The sequence below is a fragment of the Suncus etruscus genome, chromosome X, assembly GCF_024139225.1.
Source record: "Suncus etruscus isolate mSunEtr1 chromosome X, mSunEtr1.pri.cur, whole genome shotgun sequence".
Lineage (NCBI taxonomy): Eukaryota > Metazoa > Chordata > Mammalia > Eulipotyphla > Soricidae > Suncus > Suncus etruscus.
The window spans coordinates 44,554,942-44,576,591 of NC_064868.1; the positions used below are offsets into that span (position 1 = coordinate 44,554,942).

Below are 21,650 nucleotides of genomic sequence, written 5' to 3' on the forward strand. Positions count from 1 at the left end.
CGGGAAGTACTCAGGAGACCATATGGGATGCCAGGGATCAAATCTGAGTTGTCCATGTCCATATACAAGGCCACTGCACTATCATTCTGGCTTTTAGACTTTGCTTTGGATTGGCTATAAAAGCCCTGGTCAAGTCACAATCTCATGAAGCCCAACTTCTTCACTTGTAAAAGTAGATCCTGTCATTTCTAAGTTGAGGGTTAGAAGTTCTAATGTGGGAAAGGATTAGATGATGAGTTCCGGTGGTTGGCAAAATATAGTAATAGATGAATTTAATGTTTTATGACTTTAAAAGAGATCAGGTAGATGAATATCTTGGCCATGGTCCTCTAAGATTAAACACTTCCACCACAAAGTCTTATTATAGAATATAATATTACATGTATACTACTATTACTTGATGTAATTAGTAATACAGTATTAATAAGAGTACTATTATTATTCGTAGCCTTTGGCTTTACAGGCTACAGTCAATTTGGATGGCAAAAGTATCACATGTAACTGAATTAACTGAACACTAGTGACAGGATGATTGTTAAATCAATCCACATGCAGTGGAAGTGCTATGAGCCATGGTAGAAGTAAAGTTTGTTTTCTCACCACCCCAGGATATTTTTAAAGCCATAGGTCAGTGGTCATAGGTCAGATTTTAGAGATTTGTTTGTATTGGATGTGCCCTGAGAAATATATGTGAACCCTTACTGGCTCACCTTCTTAGTTGTATTATCTCCTGACACAATACTTAGCACAAGATGGTGGCCAACACAAACTGGAAGAATCAAGCACTCCAGGAGATCAAGTAGAAGGGGACAGTCTAACTGGCTGGGTGGGTCAAGTGGGGGAGAAATGGAGGAAACTGATAAGGGCCCTGGGCCTTCTGAAGGCAGAATGCAGACCTGGCCCAAGCCCAAGGAGAGAAGGAAGATAAGCCGAAGGGCAAAGACTCGTGAGTGCAGCTCCCACAAAGACACGTGAACATCTATTGGTTGGATAGTCTGTCCTGGGCACCTGTGGCCCAGCAGCAGAGCCTGAGACCCTTGTGGTCATAAGAAGAGCTGGGTCTGGGTCGTTTTCACCTCCTGCCACAGGTCCAAAGAAACTCAGATCCAGAGAGTAGAACCCTGGTGGCCTGATCTCAGGGCTGGAATGATCTTGAGTGATCCCAGTTCTGAGAGGTGGGACACAGGAAGCAGGAGAGAAGAATGCAGTGAGCTCATCCAGCAGGGAAGGGAGCAAGGGAGGTGCCCAGCCGGAAGTGGGACTCTGGTGCCCAGCGCCACAGATCATAGGGAGCTGCTGTGGAGGCCCTGAGAGGGCTAAGAGAAGGGCTCCCACTCAGCGGTGCAGAGCAATGCATGACCAGGTGAGGGTAAGGCCACAGGGAGAGCTAGGTGCTAGGAAGGGAGGTGGCGGCAGCGACAGCGATGGTGTGGGTGGTGGCAGCGGTGGCAGCAGCAGGGAAGGCAGAAAGCCCTCCCGAGTGGCCCAAGGGAATGCAGAGGGGGGTCTGGGGAGCCCTGAAGCCAGCATACTAGAGACATTACTACCAGCAGAAAACGACGTTCAGGTGAAGACCAGTGTGGAACCCAAGGAGAGGATGTCGAAGACCAGGACCAGGATTGAGACTTTGCCTCTAGCCACCCCTGGCCAGAAGATTTTTCCAATCCCTAGTGAGGAGGGATTAGTAGTTAAACAAAAGCAATCCGTGTTACACATCACATAGTTAGTTCTCTATAGGGCCAATGTACACTGGCTAAGTCAACTGCAGGGCCTTCTCCCTGCAACTGCTGTCCTCCCCAGCTCCCATCTCCAGATTTTCACAGGGGATGAGGGAGTGTAGAAAATCAGGGGGCCACCTCAAATGCCAAGTTTAAGGATCCCATTAAGCATTGTGAGACAAAAGGATAAACCCAATGGCTCTGCCGTCAGGATCTCATCACTAAACAGTCAGGTCTCAGTAAACAGTCAGGTCTCAGGTCACAAAGACTCTGGCCACACAGTCTTATCCTCCCTTTGGGCATAGCTAGGAGACCAAGTCTTACATGGTGGCCCCTGAACAGGATCCTCTCCTGCCTGAGATAGCCTAGGAAGACACCTGATGAAGTGTAACCTGCCTGAGTTGGGTTTGCTGAGCATTTCAGCAAGGGTACCTTGAAATCTGTGGCCAAGACACCCAGGAACTTTTGCTGTCACCTGCCCAGACAGCTGCAATTCCCAACTTCTCTTCTGGGGCTAGCAGGCACCATGCCTGCCTGGCATATCCTCAGAGATTCAAAAAGTACTAGTCAGCATTTTAAGTGTAAGGCCTTCAGCTCTCTTTTTTTCAAGGGAAACATTGCTAGCATAAGACTGACGTACTTGTAAATAAATCATCTAGTCACCTTTGCAGAAGCCTCTGCAGAAGTCTCTGAGGTTTCCCCACATGCTCCAAAATTAATCTAGTTTTGGCTCTGGGGTAGTCAGCAGCCTCAGTGGAGACTAGTAGAGGCTGAAACTTAAACTGGTCCGTACCACTTTCTCCCTCTGATAGCCTGGGCCCAGTTATGCTTATGCACAAATCTAGCGTTGTCTCACACCCACAACCCAGGATTAGGATTTCTTGGTGATTCACTTAAGCTGTTGGCAGGCTCTCTGAGGGTCCAGTGTGAGCTGTTGTAACTGAGTGCCAAAGTGGCATCAGGCTATGGCAGGATTTCTGGCAGGTGCTGACCCATCTAGGAATGGAACTATGCTTTGGAGAAAAAGAAATCTTTGGAGAAAATAAATCTCTGCTCAACTGCACTGTGGGTGCACTGCAATGAGTAGGTCCATTAGTCAGTCTGATTTCTAGTTCTTTCCAGCTCAGGACTCCTTCACTACTGTTATACCTGTAGTTGACTAAATTATTATATGACACTTCCTTCTACCCCACCACACCCCCCGATGTTCTGGATGCCATTTTTGAGTTTAGAGCCTGAGTTTGGCATGCAGGCAGAATAGGGTGTGGTGGTGGCTGGGCTTTACCTGAGGCTCCACATCCAGAATTGCGATGAGCCCCTGCTCATGAATCTTCCGGATGGTCTCCAGTTTTGTCCCATACATTGCGTCTTCATGGCTACCATACTCCAAGTACTCATTATTAGAGATGTCTTGCATCATTTGGTCATGAGATACAAAGTAATAATTCTTTCCATTTTCTTCATCTTTCTTTGGAGGTCTGGTTGTATCTATAACATCACATAGCAGAAGAGGTTTTCAAAGACTGAACTTAGAACCTTACCAGGGGTCTTCAAACTACAGCTGTGGGCCACAAATGGCCTGTGTAAGAGACTTATATGGCCCACCAGGTATTTTTGCCTCCTAACCTGCTTAGCAGCTGACTAGACTCATCCTGGTCCCACAGTGCACATGTGTGGGATATCCCCACACTCTCCGACTCCCTTCCTTCTCTCTGTCTCTTGAATCCACCTCTCAGTCATGGGCAGTGGTCCTTATAGCAGGCCACTATTGTTCATAGTTTTTTAAACTATAGTCTGGCCCTCCAACAGTGAACAGTGAACTGGCCCCCTATTTAAAAAATTTGAAAATCCCCTGCCTTAGACTCTCAATAGATTTACCCAAGTTTAAGTGCTTCTTAAAAGTTGTGGGGTTGTTTGTTTGTTTTGGTGTCAGGCCTAGGGGTGCTCAGAGGCTATTCCTGTCAGAGCGTGGTACTCAGGAGTCACTCCTAGTGGTGCTGATGGATCATGAGGTAAACTGGGATTCCCACATGCAAAGCATATGATCCTGCCCTATAAACCATCTTCCCAATTCCCAAAACTATGCATTCTATAGTTTATAGCTTGTATCCTGCTTCCAACTCTATTATATAAGGTTACTATTATTTATATATTTATGAGACTACTAAAGCCATATTAGTCTGATTAGATGACTTTTTACTGTTTCCATGAAATGAATTTCACCCATTCATGTATAGGACACTGCATGAGTGAGTAACATAACTCACTGCATATTTTATCTTAACTAGGATTTTCTTTAGGAACAAGAGGTCTGGACACATCTGGCTATATTTGGGCTATGTTAGCCTTGACTTTGGCGGTGACTCTATGTAGTGACAGTGATCAAACCAAGATGCAAGGCAAGTACTTTAATCCCTATAATATCTTTCTGGTCCTTTACAGCTATTTTTGCCATGCCTGATGCTACTCAGGGTTATTCCTGGCTCCTATGATCAGGACTTACTCCTGGTGGTGCTTGGGGTACTGTGTGGGATGCCAAGGATTGAACCTGGGTTGGCCATGTGCAAGGCAAACACCCTACCCACTGTACTGTCACTTTGACCCCACCACACAGTTTTGTTTTAAGAAGAAAGAATGAAAAAAGTATCATCACTTATGTCTATTTAATTTAAATAAATTCATATTAAATAAAATTAAAATTTCAGTTTCTCTGTCTTATTAGTCACATTTCCAGGGTTCCAAGAGCCACATAAGGCTAACAAGTCTAGTGGATAGTGTAGCTCTTCAATCCTGTCACTATAGGAGCTCTATTGGTCAGTGCTAGTCTACATCATCATGCAAATGGAGAATGATAGACTAGAGCAAAAGACTCAGCACATGGGAAAACATGAAACATGCTTATGATAGGGAAAGTTTCACTTATGCTAAGTGAAACATGCTCATGATAGTTAGGGAAAATTTAAACCAGGAGATGGTAAACTTTGGCCAATATTTCAAATATTGCTTACTCTTCATTTTTTTTTGCTAATACACTTTTTAGAGCCCAGCCATACTCATTTGTTTATATATTGACTATATCTGTTTTCATGCTATAAAAATGAGCAGAGTAGCTATGACACACAACATTTGTCCAAAACTCAAGTATTTACTATAAACCCCTTTATACGTTAGTTTTTCTCTGACATAAGTGAGTCATAGCATATTGGCTAATAAGTCTGAGCTCTTCACATTATGAACAGGACCAGAATTCTGTCAAATATAGTTTAGAAAATGTTTTCCTAGGTAAGATAAGCTTACTGGTTTAAAATGCTCTTTCTTATTCTTTCTTCTTTCCCTTTCTTTCTGCTCAATTTTATTCTTCCTTCTGTTCAGTTTATTTTCCATATCTTGCTTCCTTCCTTTCTTGAAGAGGGAGATTTTTACACTATTACTGTTCACTGTGTGTAATCCCAAGGAGAATGACCTTCCTAACTAGACTCTTGGGACTGAAAAATACACCATGGCATCAAAAATCAGACTGGGTAGAGAGATGATTCAACAGCTGGAGTGCAGGCTTTGTATGCATGAGGCACAGGTTTAATCTCTAATACCACATATTGCCCTAATTACTAAGCCAGGAGTAGTATCCTGGCACTACTCAATGCCCCACCCCCTACAAGGAACCAAACAGAAAGACAAAACATGAATATTTTAAAATACAATCCTTAGTTCAGGCATATAAAAAGCTATAGAAATAAGAAGAAAGAAGCCACATAATATCCTAATATGTTGCTATTTAGTATTTTCAGGTACCGTGGTCATTAAACACACATTACAAGCATTCAGGACCCAATATTTCTTAGAGTAAACATAACTGAGGTCAGCAACAATATGGTTTCCACAAGGCTAGCTAGCCTTACTGTACTTCTGATTTGGATACAAGAACAGTTTAGAGAATATTCTGGGCTGGAAAGAGAGCTCAAAAAGGCTGGACTATTGTCTTTGCATGTAGGAGACCTGGATTTGATCTCTGGTACTGCATGGTACGTTGCTCATGTATCACCAGGTGGACTCCCAAGCACAGGGTTGGGTGTGTGCCCCAAGCAACAACAATAGAGAAAGAATATTTTAAAGTGTTTTTTTCTCTAGGAAATTCTACTGGCATCAACATGAATTACATGTGATGAATATCTATTTGTGAGCAAATTAAACAGGGTTCTGCGGTAAGGATGGTGTTAGGAAGCCTCAGAACTCTATGGAAGGGCAGAGACTACAATAAAGTGAGTGGTGGCAAGCTTTAGGAAGGCATAACAAAGTCTGCTAGGAGACAAGAAATCTTCACAAGTTCTCTGGTTGCTTAAAAACACTTTCTCTTTGAGCTCTTCCCAAATAAAATCCAAGTCCTTGAAAACTCTTGGGATTCAAATTTGTAAACTTTGGATAATTGTCATAATTTAAAAAAATTAGCAATAGTTTGGCCAACATTTATTACTTATGAAGTCTTCAATGATCTCAAATTCTCTCTACAACCATAGGATAACTTCATTTTAAGGTCGAAGAGATGAAGAGGCCAAGAAGTGAAGAATAGGAGAAAATAACAGGAATAAAAAATACTACAGGGTTAGAGAACTAATGCACTTGTTCTGTACATAGTCAACCTGGACTCAATCCCTGGAATCCCATAGTACCACAAAGAGTTATCTCTGAGTGCAGAACCAGTAGTAAGCCTAAAGTACTGGTGAGTGTGGTTAAAAAGACAAAATATAACAAAATAACTACAGATAAATATCATGTTTTATAATAAGCCACTGATAGCACTTTGACTGAGATTGAAGCCTGAAAGAATAATTTAGGCACTAAGTTAGATATTTTTCTAGCAAAGAGAATGATCTAATGATTAAAATAGAATTTTATGAAAAATAATTCATCTAGGTAATATGACACGCTGTTGAAATAATTAGTTTCATATTAGATGCTTTCATTTTCATTTTGTTATTAAAAAAGCTATTAGTTATATAATCAGAAAACTGTGCAAATTAACAGTACTAAGCAAAATAAGAGTCAAATGCTTACGTGGGATGGGGTATGCAAACCGATCTGGGTGCTTAGTGATGAGGGTGTTTTTTATGTGTCTTCTCCCAACACCATGTGCACCTGTGTCATTTGTTAAAGAGGCAAATGGAGAATTGTTAATATTCTTCACAAAATAGTCTGAAAAAGTGAATAAGAAAGCACCTTGTATAATCCAACTTACCTAATAAAACTAGTGTTTTCCTTTTGAATGCTGGCAGTTTTACGACTTCTTCGTAGGTAACAAGATCTAATTGATCAAACACTAAAATGCAAAGATTTATAAGAAGGGTAAATTTATGGCAGGAATACTTCATATATACAAAGTAGCATACTGGCACAACTACAGTGATATAAAGTTAAAGCTATAGAAATGAAAACTATGTGTGAAAATGAGATATAAAACTTATGATTGATAATGTTCATGTGCTTTAAGTCATATAGTCTTTTATATATAAAAAATAAACTAAGATAACCTCTGGGGAGAAAAATCTGTCTAGGCTTATGAAAATGAGCTTAGAACCAGGGGCTTCAAAAGATATGTTGCATGCATTGAAATGTAACTTGAAAAGATACTACAGATCTCCTCGTGCAGTATCCAACAAATCATGAGAAATCATTCAAAACCACATGCTGGTAATATTGTTGTAATGATCAGAAATCACCAATACTAAAAGACTACAGACAGCGATCAACATAAATAAAGCATGGATGTAACTAAAGTTCATTAAGAGGCCAGCTAGGTTATTTCTAGAGATGGATGGGAGATGTAAGGACAGCTCGTCTTTCACTTCAGGATCTTTTGGGCTTTTCTTTGTTTGTATTTTGGCTTTGGGGACATGCCCAGTGATGCTTTGGAGTTTCTCCTAAATTTCAGAAATTACTCCTGGCTGTGCTCTGGGACCATGCGGAATGCTGGGGGATCGAACCCAGGTCAGCTGCATGCAAGGCAAGCAACCTACCCACTGTAGTATCTCTCCAGCCCCAAGGGTCTTTCTTTTAACAGAGCTGCTGAAGGTAGCATGTTAGTCTTTCAATGTCAAGGTCTGTCACTATGCTTTCCCAAGCTTTTGAAATAAACATCTTACTGGTTTTGTAATAACCCAGCTACCAATTGTACCAGTTATAGGGAGAAACATGCTTCCCTGGGCTCCAAACTTTGTAAGCTAATATGCAGAAAAATCAGGAGACACAATGGAAAGAGGTATGAAGCAGAGCCTGAGCTTTGCAGCCTTTGTGAAAGGGGAGTTCTCTTATTATAACAGACTGAGAAGAGTTTGAAAGTCTTGATTTGGAAACCTACCTCTGAATAAAGCTATAACAAATTTTTTTTTGCCCTGAGAGGATGATCACTTCTGTTTGAAGTGCAAGGTAGTTCAATTTTCATACACATTTGAAAATTCTTATTTGGGGGGGGTTGGGCCTCACCCAGTGACACGCAGTAGTTACTCCTGGCTCTGCGCTCAGAAAACGCTCCTGGCTCAGGGAACCATATGGACACTGAGGGATCGAATCCAGGTCCATCCTGGGTCAGCCACATACAAAGCAAACACCCTACTGCTGTGCTCTTGCTCCGGCTCCACATTCGAAAATTCTTGCAAGAAAGTAAATACCCTGCAGCTATGTTTGCGATAATATTTTTTGTGTTCTGTTACCCAAATACCTGACACACAATGTAATTTCTTGCAATAAATTGCACAAATTGGATTCCAAGGTATAAGGAAATCCAGGAAGCCTCAGTTAATCATTAAGGGGCGGTTTTGACTTTCTAATATATCCAAAAGCTTTAGCAGTGTTTCTCAAAGTTCAGGGGGGAATTTGCTGGAATGATGTAAGGGGCAGCAGCAGCCTTGAGTAAAAGCAAGGGGTGCTAATTTTTGGTTTAAATATGATCAATTTCCTGGGTAGAACTGCTGACTAATTTTTTTCTAAAAAGGATGGGGATAGTCAAGTACATTTGGGAACCTCTGGGCTCAGCTCAGTCCTTAACATTTGTGATCTTGCCAGTAGTGAGCAAAGACGCATAAAATGTGAAATAGGGTACCTTAGAATGCAAAAGATCAGAAACAAACAAAAACATCCTACCCCAAATATTAAAATAACAGACATAATGTGTTAGAATAAGGGTTAGTGCATATTAGTGGATGGGTAATTGTGCTTTTGTTTTCTTGCAATAACTTGATTCCATAGAGGCTGAATAAAAGCCTTTAAAACATAGTTTCTGGCAACAGCTAAGAAACGAAACTAAACAAAACAAAAACAAAACGAAAAAAACAAAGAAGAAATGTTTCCTGTGCTTCAAATGGCAGACATACAAAATCCAATGAACATGGGATTCTCTGTGTGACAGCTAGCTAAGTATGCTGTGTTGCTAATGGAGCAATCAGTGTTGCAAAAGAGAAACGCATGAGTACTATAGCATTGGGTTTTGTTTTCTTTTGTTTTGGGCCACATACAACAGTACTCCTGGCTCTACATTCAAAGATCTGTCCTGCTGGGGCAAAGGGATTCATATAAGGTGTTAGGGATTGAACCCAGGTAAGGAAGGCAAACACCCTACCTGTTCTCCCTTATTTTTTAAAAAATACCAATTGTCCTTTGAGTATTATTTCCATCAAGACAAAGTCTGCCTATAAAAGAGGTATATCAGCCAGCTGGTGTACTTTAATATCTAAAACAAATCATCAAGCATCTCACAAAGGAGAAAAATGATGATTGTACAATATTTCTAAATGGCATAGGCACCCTTTCTACAGAGCCCTAACATTCATCTCACTAAATCAAGGTTTGTCAGTTTTTAAAAACATGTCAAGAATGAGAGTTAGAGAGCAACAATAAACAGTACAAACAAATGAAGAGTTGTGTTACACAATTATGTCTTCACTATGAGTGAGTAACATGAAGTTATTCTGGTCTAAATGAAATTATCATGTGGTCACAGGACTGAGAGAAAATAACAAAGAATATTGGGTAAATGACAAGGGATATAAGGAAAACACTTAAAAGGCTGAACTTTAAAAGATTTTAGGTTATTTGCTGATTAAAAAATTTTAAATGAAAGGAAACTATCAAAAACAAAGAGGCATAGTCACTCAACAGGTTACTTACATGCACAGAGGCCATTGGGAAGAAGACAGCATGAAAAATGTACAGGGGTCATTGAGATATGGCTTTTAATATATTAGTAAAATAAAAAGTACAATATGCACAAAAGAAATTTTATCATGCAATATTTTCAACACAAGGCAAATAAATCACATTAAGAAACGAATTCATTTTGATAAAAATTCAACAGTATCCTTTATATAAAAGTCAGTGTGTCTTATACACAAGCATCTGCATAGAAATTTGGTTTAGGATTAGTTATAAAGTTATAAGAACTTTGCTTGTGGACTGCAAGTAGAACAGATTTCTGTTTTTCACTTTGTACTTTGTGGTACTATTTACCATTTCTAATTCTGTGTATGTTCTGCATTTTTTCCCATTTATTTTTTTGTCTTTAGAAATCACTGTTTAAGAAAAATTAATAACCTTTTAAAATCAGTAGTGCTAATATGTAGTATCAAGCATAGTTAAAACACACTTATGAAGAAATCATCTATGTATTGCTATGCATATAAGTAAATAGGGCTTTCCAGGTATTTAAGTATTACTGCCCAGGGCTCTAATATTTAAAAATGAATTAATGAAGACTTTTTTCTTTTATTATAGATGTATCATTGGCTGACAGTATTATGGAATTTCAGGGATACAGTGTCATACTTCTGTATATGTTTCAGACTGGCTGCTCTCACAACCAACATTTCAGTATCATGGGCCCCACTCCCTTTTACCCTGTCCTCTCCTTCACCTTTGTTTTCCGCCAGTATGCACCATAATTTTCACCAAGTCTGAAAATTCACCAAGTCTGAGAGTTTAGTTTTTCCGGGTCTTGCCAGTTCTTTGCCTTAGTTATTCATATTCCACATAACCAAAAATATCCGGTAACTGGAGACTTTAAAAAAATGTTTACCTAATGTAACCTGATCTTAATTGGATTTGGGGTACTAGGTTAAGGAAGCCTGAGTGTCTTAGAATGGTAGTTTCCCTTGCAGCATAACAAAGCTTTTTGCATAAAATTCGTGTATCTGAAAGTCTATCACTCATTGCAGAAAACGTATTTGCTATAAACAGAACACACACCATAATCAAGTCTATTCCCAAGGCTTCAGAAATACTGTCTGGCATAATTTGTTTGTACTAGTGTAATTTCCTAGTAAGCTATTCAATACTTTTAATATCGGGGCAACTACTTTTCAATTGAATCTTTCCCATAAATACTTTCGTATTGACTCTTTGTCTCAGTGACAAGTACATTCAAATAGGCTGTCAAATTTCCAATTACAAAGATGCTGCAGCCTATTATGCAATAGCCAGACATCTGATGAGTTTGAAAAAAGTGGACCATTCAATAAGCAATGCTGGTAGAAGAGTATCTCTGTATAGAATTCATGTTAGAACCAAGTTATGGGGAATGTTGGACTTCCTCCCTTGGACCCCAGATGCACCAACAATACCTTGTGGCATTCTTTCTCTTTTGCATAGGCACATTCAAATGGGAAAACATTACATATGCAAACAAGTTCTTATCTAATAGAGATGGGAACACAAATTTGTAATGCAGTTAGGCCTTATACCCTGAACATTGGCATAATGATTTGTCTTAGGCCTCAGAAGAATGGGCATTGCCCATACACCCCTGAATAATGGATACTGTTGCCCCATTTGTTGGGTCCCATTTACATCGTGTGTGTGTGTGTGTGTGTGTGTGTGTGTGTGTGTGTGTGTATCCGCAAAGAGCTCCCAGAATGAGAAACTGATTCCCATCCCCTTGTCCCCTTTTGGGGGGAGATCTTGGTAATATTTATCCACAGCAAATAATCCACACAGACAGGAAGCGTAAGGGGTAAAAGGTTGGGCGAAGATAGTCCTTTGTCAGCCTGCTGCTAGCTCCAAAACACACCTTGAGCCAGCCAGCCAACTCTGGCAAAAGTCCCTGAACACCTCACCCCCAAACTATTCGGCTCTCAATAGCGCCCCCACCTGGAAGATCAAGGTGGGAAACAGGCAAACAATAATCTTATGGAAATATTTTCATATACAACAGATACCATCTATGGAACCAACCATAATTGTTTATAACATTACCAGGACACAAACCTCTACCAGGGAAGACCCTACCACTTCTCTGGCATTGACTTACTCCAAAGAGTGCTCTCAACACTCAGACGACTTAGCAACAACCTGCTTGCAGGGCAGGTCTCCACATCTAATGGTGAGGTGAAACTAGAGGATGCTCCACATCAGCCTGACTTCGATGAAGGAAATACACAGAAACCAGAATCTTTAGATACAGGAATATGACACCAACAACAACTTAAGTGCGAATAAGTTTCACCGGGATCATGGAGAACGACTCAGGGGCTGGACACAGTGGTATGCCTGGAGCCCGGAGTCAGTCTTTTTTTTTTTTTTTTTGGTTTTTGGGCCACACCCGGTGATGCTCAGGGGTTACTCCTGGCTATGCGCTCAGAAGTCGCTCCTGGCTTGGGAGACCATATGGGACGCCGGGGGATCGAACCGCGGTCCGTCCTAGGCTAGCGCAGGCAAGGCAGGCACCTTATCTCTAGCGCCACCGCCTGGCCCCCGGAGTCAGTCTTATGCCAAGAAACTTCAGGGGTGAGGCCTTCTTGTAATCAGGCCAAGGATTTTTTTCCATTTTCTCCATATTTTGCTGGGCCTATGCAAACAATGGCGATTGCCACTTTCACACCTTTACTACTGTATTTTTTAATACTTATTTTTTAAGAAAACAAACAGTTTACTGAACTTGAAACCCAACTATACACATGTTTGTAATCATGGTGCTTCAATAAATACTTTAATAGAAAAATTAAAATATGCTATTATAAAATAAAAAAAGAAAAAAGTAGGCCAGGTACAAGAAGTAGAGGCTGGTTCCTAGAGGATGCATGCACATTACACGGGTCCAGCTATATTGTTTTCTATAAGCCATATGGAGATTCCTCAAAAAACTGGAAATTGAGCTCCATATATAAGATCTAGCACTATAGTGCTAGACCTATAGTGGAATATATATGATATACCATTCCTTAGGGATATACCCTAGGAACACAAAAATGCAATACAAAGATGCCTTCTGCATATCTATATTCATTGCAGCACTATTTACAATAGCCAGAACCTGGAAACAACCAAGATGCGCTTCAACAGATTAATGGCTAAAGAAACTGTGGTACTTATACACAAAAGAATATTATGCAGCCTTCAGAGAGATGAAGTCATGAAAATGTCCTATACATGGATGGGCATGGAAACTATTATGCTAAGTGTGTAAGATTCTAAGGTTCCCTCTTTCCCCATGAAAGTTTCTGCTTTTGCTAAACTGCTTCTGTATAACCCCCTTATTAGCTTGTAGGAATGTGGCCATCAAATAAGAGTTAGAGACAAGGGGAGACACAAGACCCGGAACATGGCATCCACGTCCAGAACACCTTAACAGGTCAACCTTGTATCATCTGAATTATGTATCTTGTGGCATTTGAATGGTGTATTCATTTTATTCTGGGGCTGTACATTCAGCTCTGACGCATGGCTGTGATGGCTATTTAACCCGAGTGTAAAAGTGACTCAGGGTCCTTGACTGGAAGCCTGTTCCCAGGTGGAAGTCTTGAACCCTTAGCTAGCTAATCATATAAAACCCCACTTTGTGATTTGCATTGCAGGGTGGTCTCTTTGTCTTATTACTGGGTGGCTAGCAAGAACCCAACAAGTGAAATGAGTCAGAGGGAGAGAGATAGACACAGAATAGTCTCACTCATCTATGGACTTTAAGAAAAATAAGACATATTATTGTAATAATACAGTGACAATAGAGACGAGAGCTGGAAGGACCGGCTCATGCTATGAAGCTTCACCACAAAGAGTGGTGAGTGCAGATATAGAAATAAGTACACTAACAACTATAATGACAATGACAATGAGTGAGAGAAGTAGAATGCCTGTCTCAAACGCAGGCACGGGGTAGGGAGGAGGAAGATGAGGGGCACTGGTGGTGGGAATGTTGCATTGGTGAAAGGGGGAGGTGTTCTTTTTATGACTAAAACCCAACTACAAACATGTAATCATGAGCTTAAAAGGGCCCAGCTAAAGTCTAGAGTCTCATGTTACTGTGGCACAAGAAAATTCAGAAACCGGCTTTTATAAGTTAACTGATCCAATTTTTTAAATGTAACAACACACTTAAATTATCTAAAAACCATGGATGTATAGTGAAAAGCAAATATTTTATAGACCATACTTGCTAATAATAAGATAGTCAGGAGGACATGTGAAAAATGAGCTATACAGTGTGAATAGAATTTTGCTTTAACTAGAAATGGGACAATTCCTAGTGATAGAAATGGAAATGACTTGAGTATTATCATTCATAACAGTTCTGGAGAACAAAACTATGCTCCTACTTCACTCTGGCTATAAACAACTTCATAATTTGAAGATAAGGTTTGGATCTTCTCATCAATGTATACTATATTAAAGCAGAAAACAAAACATGGGGCCTGTATTTAACTAACTGAGCCCTATAGGAAAAGGCCAGCCTCCCCCACCCATTGGATTTACAATTTGCTTTTGGAATTTTGCTTTTGGAATCCTTCAGCAAATAATTTAATATATGATCTAAGAATTCATTTGGTTATCCCTTGATATTAAAGGATATGGCATTGTTGCAAGTCAGTCCCTGAAGAGGTTGACTGATGGAGGGATGGAGGATGAGGCCTTTCTCCTCCAGCTCGGACCACGTGTCTGTTACCCTGTTAAGTCGGCAGTTCTGGGGTGAATGCAGCAGGAAGAAAGCCAACAGGCAATCAGGCTTCTGAAGAAAACAGCTCTTTATTCCATGAAGAGGCCGAAGCCAAAAGGCCTAAGAATAGGCCACAGGAAAAAAGCCTCTTGCCTTCCACAGACCCTTGCTTTTATGCCCCAGAATCAGGTACGACCCAATGGTGGGAATCAGGTACCGCTCAATGGTGGGAGCAGAATAAGGTACCACCCTAGGGTGGGAGCAGAATGCTATGTCACACCCTAGGTAGGGCACAATCAACCACCAGGGTAGGGTCAGTAACATAATAATCCCATTAAAATGTTTACATACACAACATGGCATTTCAAACTTCTCAAAGCATCTCCACTACTGACAGAAGACAACAGAATTTGACTCTCCCTCTTTTAGAAGCAATTTTTCTATGGGATAGATTAGGACCACACCCATAGTGCCCAGGGCTTGTTCCTGGCTCTGTGCTTAGTGGGTCTTCCCTGGCGGTACTCAGGAGATCATATATGGTGCCAGGATCAAACTGGCTCAACTACTTGCAAGGCTAGCACTTTACCTTCTGTATTATCTCACTGGCCCAAAGCAATTCTTATATACAGCCTATGAGGAGGAACTTCCATTATAGATAAAAGCAGAATAGCTGAGGAAATACATAACTTCCGTTCTAGAATAGCTCGTCTCTGGAAAAATAAAAATGATGACTATGCAAATGGTTTTTCTGAACTTTATAATAAACACAATGGAAGAGCTGGAGAATCTTGCAAAGAAAGTGACCAGCTGGCCTGGTGAGGAGGCATATTTCAAAGTCCAGTAAAAGCTGAATCTCCTAATCAGATAAACTAAAGAGAGCCCCCCAAAGTGCTGATTAGTGGGACAGGGTGGTGGAGGGAGGAAGGAGAGTGAAGGAACTATAACAATGACATTCTCAGTAGATTATCACAAATCAGACTAAACATGTTCTGCAGAGAGTTGGTTGGACACTTCCTGGACATTATAAGTAGCTCAGACTCTACTGAAGGGAAATGAAGGTCTCAAGCACAGTGACAAACAGTGACACAGTGAAGAACCAAAAGCTGGAGGAAACAGATTCTAACACCCAGATGACCATTGCTTAGGAAAACGCTGAAGGTAACAAAAAGTGATGGCACACCAACTTCCTTAGTTTGAAGCTAACATGAACTTAGAGTCATAGTTCTGGTTAGTAGGTGCAATGTCAAAAGATGAAAAAGGAACAAGACCCTGTTCTATCCAGCTTTCTGAGATGCTTGCTCTCTCCATCAAGGTGAGATAGAAACCTATGGACTTGATGGGCATTTTTTTGAGGGGGGGCACACCTGGAGGTGTTTAGGGGTTACACCTAGCTCTGAACTCAGAAATTGCTTCTGGCAGGCTTGGGGGACCATATGGAATGCCGGAGATCAAACCCATTTCTGTTCCGAGTCTGTCCTCGGTATGCCGGGTGCAAGGCAAATAAATGCCCTACCAATGTGCTATCCCTCCATTGATGGGCCCTTCTTTTTTTTAACCAGAGCTCAAGTTTGTGCTGAGGGGCAGTGAAAGAATACTAAGTTTCATAAAATAATACCCATTTTTGGCCCCATGAGAAAGAACTATGAGTGCCATTGAATGGTAGATTAGAAAAGAGTTTTTATTGGGGCTGGGTGGTGGCACTGGAGGTAAGGTGCCTGCCTTGCCTGTGCTAGCCTAGGACGGACCACGGTTCGATCCCCCGGCATCCCATATGGTCCCCCAAGAAGCCAGGAGCAATTTCTGAGCGCATAGCCAGGAGTAACCCCTGAGCGTCACAGGGTGTGGCCCAAAAAAACCAAAAAAAAAAAAAAAAAAACAAAAGAAAAGAGTTTTTATTAACTAATCCAATTCACTCATGTTCAGACTCTCAGGAGGCAAGTGATTGGCCCAAGTTATATGGTTACTTGGATGTGCTAACCCCTGGCCCAATAAGTTAACAGGTAAACTTGCTACTTACTACTAAATTTGAAAGAACAAGAACAAGATGGGGATGTCTCAATGGTTAACAAGTACAAAAAGGGTCCAGCTAACAATGAAAACCATTGGCTTCCAGATTGGAGGTTATTCTTTGTTAAACTTTTTAGGTGAATGATTCACCTGATTTTTGTGGATAAGATTTAAGTTCTAAGATTTCTTTTTCTCCAAAATGACTTTTAATTTTTCCTCAGAGATGGATGAAAAAAGAGTGATAAATTCATGTCCACAAGTCTTCTATAAATATAGGGCCAAAGAGAAATGTATATTCTTAATCCACCACTTTACTTTAAGGTTAAATAGATTGTAATATCATATTTATCAATATAAATTTAAAATATAAAAACAAGACTATAAGGCTATTAATGCCAGCATGATTTTTTCAACCTGTAAAATCTTATGGAAATAAAGGTGCTATATTGTAGTGAATGATATTTTGTATAAAACAACATTTACTGAGGCTGTAGTAAATTCTTCGAATAGTATTACTTGACCATTTATAATGAAAAGTTGCTAAATTATGTTTAATCATCCCATTTATAATGAAAAGTTGCTAAATTATGTTTAATCTTCCCTACATATATCCTCTTTATATAAAACAAAAATAACCATTTATTATCAATGCTCTGTCATGGTATATAATCAGAAATGCTATTTTCTGTACATTAGTACATTTTTATTAAAATATTTATTAAAAATAGCTAGCCTCTAGGGAAAGACTTGTTCAACCAAACTGTAAAATAAATCTGATTAAAATTTCAGCATCTAAACAATTTTCCCTAATGAATGTCAACAACATACAACATGCTGCATTCTATGAATATCAGAAGCATATTGTTAACTTGGGTATGCATGATTACTTTCAGTTGATTTTTTCCTGTATGCTTGAATTTTAAAGTTATTTCTGAAACCTTGGGAAAGAATATAATGCCAATATTGGTATTTAAATTTCTCATACATATTTCTATAAAACATTAATACAAATAAGTTATTGAAAATAAGCCCATTCTGTATAATCACCATGCATTTTGTTTCCCTTTTGCTATTTCTTTTTTTGCCATGCTGGGGAGCAAACCCAGAACCTCAGACATGCAAGTCAACTACTGTTCCACTGAGCACATCCTTGACACACCCTACAGTTTCTTTAATTTAAGTTACTTCCTGTAAATCTTGTGAAAGTTTTACTGCAATTAGAGACCATGTTTGTTGGTGTTCAATTCAATTTTCAGCCAAACAAGGAATATTTTGCCTTTAAGTTGAATGAAAACTTCCATGTAGACAAACCACACAAATATGTTTTTGTTTCTTTTAGGAGATTAATATACAGGGAGAGAAAAACTAATGCCATAAATAGACCAAAGTTAGTATATAATGTCACCTGCACCCTTTGAACCCAATCCCATAACTATAAGCACTACAGTACTTTGAAAGAGTATGTCTGTGCCTTTACATATATAACATAGGCATATCCAAAAAAAACCCCAGCAAAATCCCAAGTTCCCATTTTTCAAGGGAGGACTTCACGAATGTGTTGGGTTTTTTTAGTTCCATAGAACACTAGCTTCAAATAGTATTTTCTTGCTATATAGTATATTCTGTAAAACATCTGGCTAGTAACCAATATCACAAACACTGAGAGGGAGGGTCCTTAAATTTTTTACCAGCTGATGAAGATTTCATATGGCGGAATTTGGGGAGAGACACTATTGAAATCTATTTTGGTCTTTAACTGAAAAACCAACAGTCGTGTTTTGCCCTACCTGCATTGTGCTTTGCCAAATATTTATCTTTGTACTGCTTCTTTTTCTTGCCAAACCAAGTACAGCTAGCCTGCTGCTCCTGTTTGGTTTTCTCCATAGCGATGCAAGCTACTCGCCTAGGACACAAAGAAAGAAAATAAAAACAAACATACAAGAAGAGCCATTAGTTGCAGAGTGTAGATAAATCTGCCTGAACATAGTTCTCACACACTTTGCAAATCATTCAGATAAAAGTCATTGTTTGGGTTTTATGGCAATTTCCTAGACATGTTTAAAAATCACAGATTTAAAATAAAATTACATTGTGTTCCTTGAATATGCACTAACTGAAATTACAGCTAATAATCCAAAACATATAATAAGGCTAGAGAAAGGAAGGAGAATGGCATTTCCGATAGTGAGAGGTTCAGTTTGAGTCCTGGCTCTAGAAGCTATTCACTTTTAGTGTTCTTAGGTGCTTTTTTTTTTTAGGTAATTTACTCTTATTCACTCGTTTAATCTTTCCAGCAACACATGAAATTGTGTTACGCTTTACAGATGAGGAAAATTAAAAGACCTTAAACTTAAACAATTTATCCCAAACCACCACACAGGTAAGTTCTTCTACTTATTATTAGGAAAGTATGACACCAAAGCTTCTGCTCCTAACCAGTATATTCTATTGACAAGTTCCTTGATTTCTTGGAGCTTCTTGGGTAGTAGCTGTTGTAGAGGAGCATAATGAAAACAAAACAATCTAACACAGTAGATGCTTAATGATATTTTTATTACATGGTGTCTTTAGTCTATGATGAGAAAAATATATCATGATTATATATCTAGTTAGAATTCTAGCCAGAAAACTAGAATTTTGTTTGACTTGATTGTACTAGTTAGCATTAGTAACACATGCACACACACATGCATGCAATTGCTGATAAATAGATGGATGCTTTTTAGGCAAAAATTATGGATGGTACCAGGACCAAACAGTTGCATGAATATTGAGTGGAAATAAAAATGATCAGACTTAAACACCAAACCCAAAATCAATGACAACAAAATCAATACCCAATTTACAACAAGCTATACACAGAGGGACCAGATACACTAGCAGTCTGGGGGGCAAAGGAGGGAGATATGGGATGCATGCTGGGAACAGGGGTGGTGGAAATGCCCCTGATTCATTGTCACTATGTACCTTAAATATTACTGTGAAAGGTTCGTAATTCACTTTGATCACAATAAAAATTATTTAAAAAAAGAAAAAAGTGTCCTTTTAAGGTATTACCAGAAATTTTGCATACTATTCAATGATTCTGCATGTGGCTAACCAGGGGTCACTGGGAGAGTTGGATATTAAGAGAATCTAAAAATCACTATCAGTTAATTTTTCTTTTTCTTTTTTTTTTGGGGGGGGTACACACGATGACACTCGGGTTACTCCTGGCTATGCACTCAGAAATTGCTCCTACCTTAGGGGACCATATGGGACGCCAGGGGATCGGATGGCAGTCCATCCTAGGTCAGCACGTGCAAGGCAAACACTCTACCACTGTGCCACCACTCTGGCCCCAACTATCTTTGAATCTTTCTATGAAGTTGTGCTTGGGAGGAAAATGTAAATGACAATGGTGTAATAACCCATAATATGGAAAAGGTTTCTATAAAACAGTGAAGAGATAGCTAAATAGAAAAGTAGTCATGACTTGAATAGACACTCTTTACGAGGAGTTCCAATAGCTAATATACATATGAAATGATGCTCATCCCATGAATGATCAGTGAGACACAAACTAGTAATACCACATGGATTCTATCATATGCCCATCGTGATAACTAAAAATATGCTAGGGAGAAATTTGGGGGCCACACCCACTATTCTTCAGGGGTGACTTCTAGCTCTGTGTTCAGGGGTCACTCCTAGAGGATTTTGGGGCATCTTCCATGGTACCAGGTAACAAACAGGAATTAACCATATGCAAGGCACATACCTTCATCCCTGTACTATCTCTCTGACACCCTGATGGCTAAAATTAAAGATTGATAATACTAAGTTTTGACAAGGTTCTTAAACAACAGTAATTTTCATGCACACTTTCATGGAAAAATTAACTGATAGTTGGGGCCAGAGCTGCAGAGCAGTGGTAAGGTGTTTGCCTTGTACGCACTGACCTAGGACAGAACCTGGTTCGATCACCTGGAGTCCCATATGGTACCCAAGTTAGGAGCAATTTCTCTTTTTTTAAAATAATTTTTATTTTGACCATAGTGGATTACAAATCTTTAACAGTAATATTTTAGGTACATAGTGACATTAAATCAGGGGAATTCCCACCACCAATGTTGTCCTCCCTCCACCCCTGTTCCCAGCATGCATCCCATATCCCCCTCATTTACCCCTCCCCCTGGGCTGCTAGTATAAGTAGTCCCTCTGTGTCTCTAGCTTGTAGATTGGGTATCAATTCTGTTGTTGGCTTTGGATTTGGTCATTTTTTATTTCTACTTGATGTTTATATGACTATTTGGTCTTGGTACCCTCCATTATTTTCCCCTCAATTTGTGAGGTAGAACAAGACAGTTCAAGTTATGAAGGAAAGAAAATAAGGGGGGGGCAAAAATAAAAAAGCAAAAAATGGGAGGAGTCCTTCTAGAGGCTATAAATATTAATTAAAGAGAAGGAAGGATGAAAGGAAGAAAAACATAACAAGAATACAAGAAAAAAATCAAACAAAAAAACCCGAAAAGCACCACAGCAATAAACACCACAGCAATAAAGATGACAATGAAACAATAACCATGGTCCAGAGATAAAAACAAAACAAAGCACAAAAAAACCAAAAACAAGCAACAACAATAACAAAAATATTAATTTGTGTAGTTTATTTTGCACAGGTACAGTAAATAATGGGGAATTCCCTTGGTTGGTCCTAAGAGATACAGAGTTTCTCCGCCCTTGAAGTATACTGTCACGGGAATAACTACAGGCTAGGCAGGAGCAATTTCTGAGTGCATAGCCAGGAGTAACTCCCGAGTGTTACTGGGTGTGACCCCAAAAAACAAAAGACCAAAAAAAAAAGGAAAGAAAAGAAAAAGAAAAATTAACTGATAGTGATTTTTAGATTCTCCTAATATCCAACTCTCCTGGTGACCCCTGGTTAGCCACATGCAAAATCACGGAATAGTATGCAAAATCTCTGGTAATACCTTAAAAGTCCATTTTTCTTCTTTTTTAAAATAATTTTTATT

At 39.5% G+C, this 21,650-nt stretch overlaps 1 protein-coding gene across 14 annotated transcripts in view; it reads right to left on the bottom strand.

Annotated features, from left to right (window-relative positions):
* The window catches only part of CASK (calcium/calmodulin dependent serine protein kinase), a 515,778-nt gene that overhangs the window by 13,644 nt on the left and 480,484 nt on the right, over nucleotides 1–21,650 (bottom strand). For 5 of the 14 annotated variants that reach the window (XM_049767186.1, XM_049767184.1, XM_049767185.1 and 2 more), the window contains 5 exons: nucleotides 18,423–18,538; nucleotides 6,952–7,032; nucleotides 6,771–6,851; nucleotides 3,004–3,206; nucleotides 1,548–1,667 (listed from right to left, as the gene is read on the bottom strand). In XM_049767186.1, the coding sequence (XP_049623143.1) occupies nucleotides 1,548–1,667; nucleotides 3,004–3,206; nucleotides 6,771–6,851; nucleotides 6,952–7,032; nucleotides 18,423–18,538 (601 nt within the window). The remainder of the gene's footprint in view (nucleotides 1–1,547; nucleotides 1,668–3,003; nucleotides 3,207–6,770; nucleotides 6,852–6,951; nucleotides 7,033–18,422; nucleotides 18,539–21,650) is intronic. The other 9 variants (XM_049767194.1, XM_049767192.1, XM_049767190.1 and 6 more) reach the window with 3 other exon arrangements.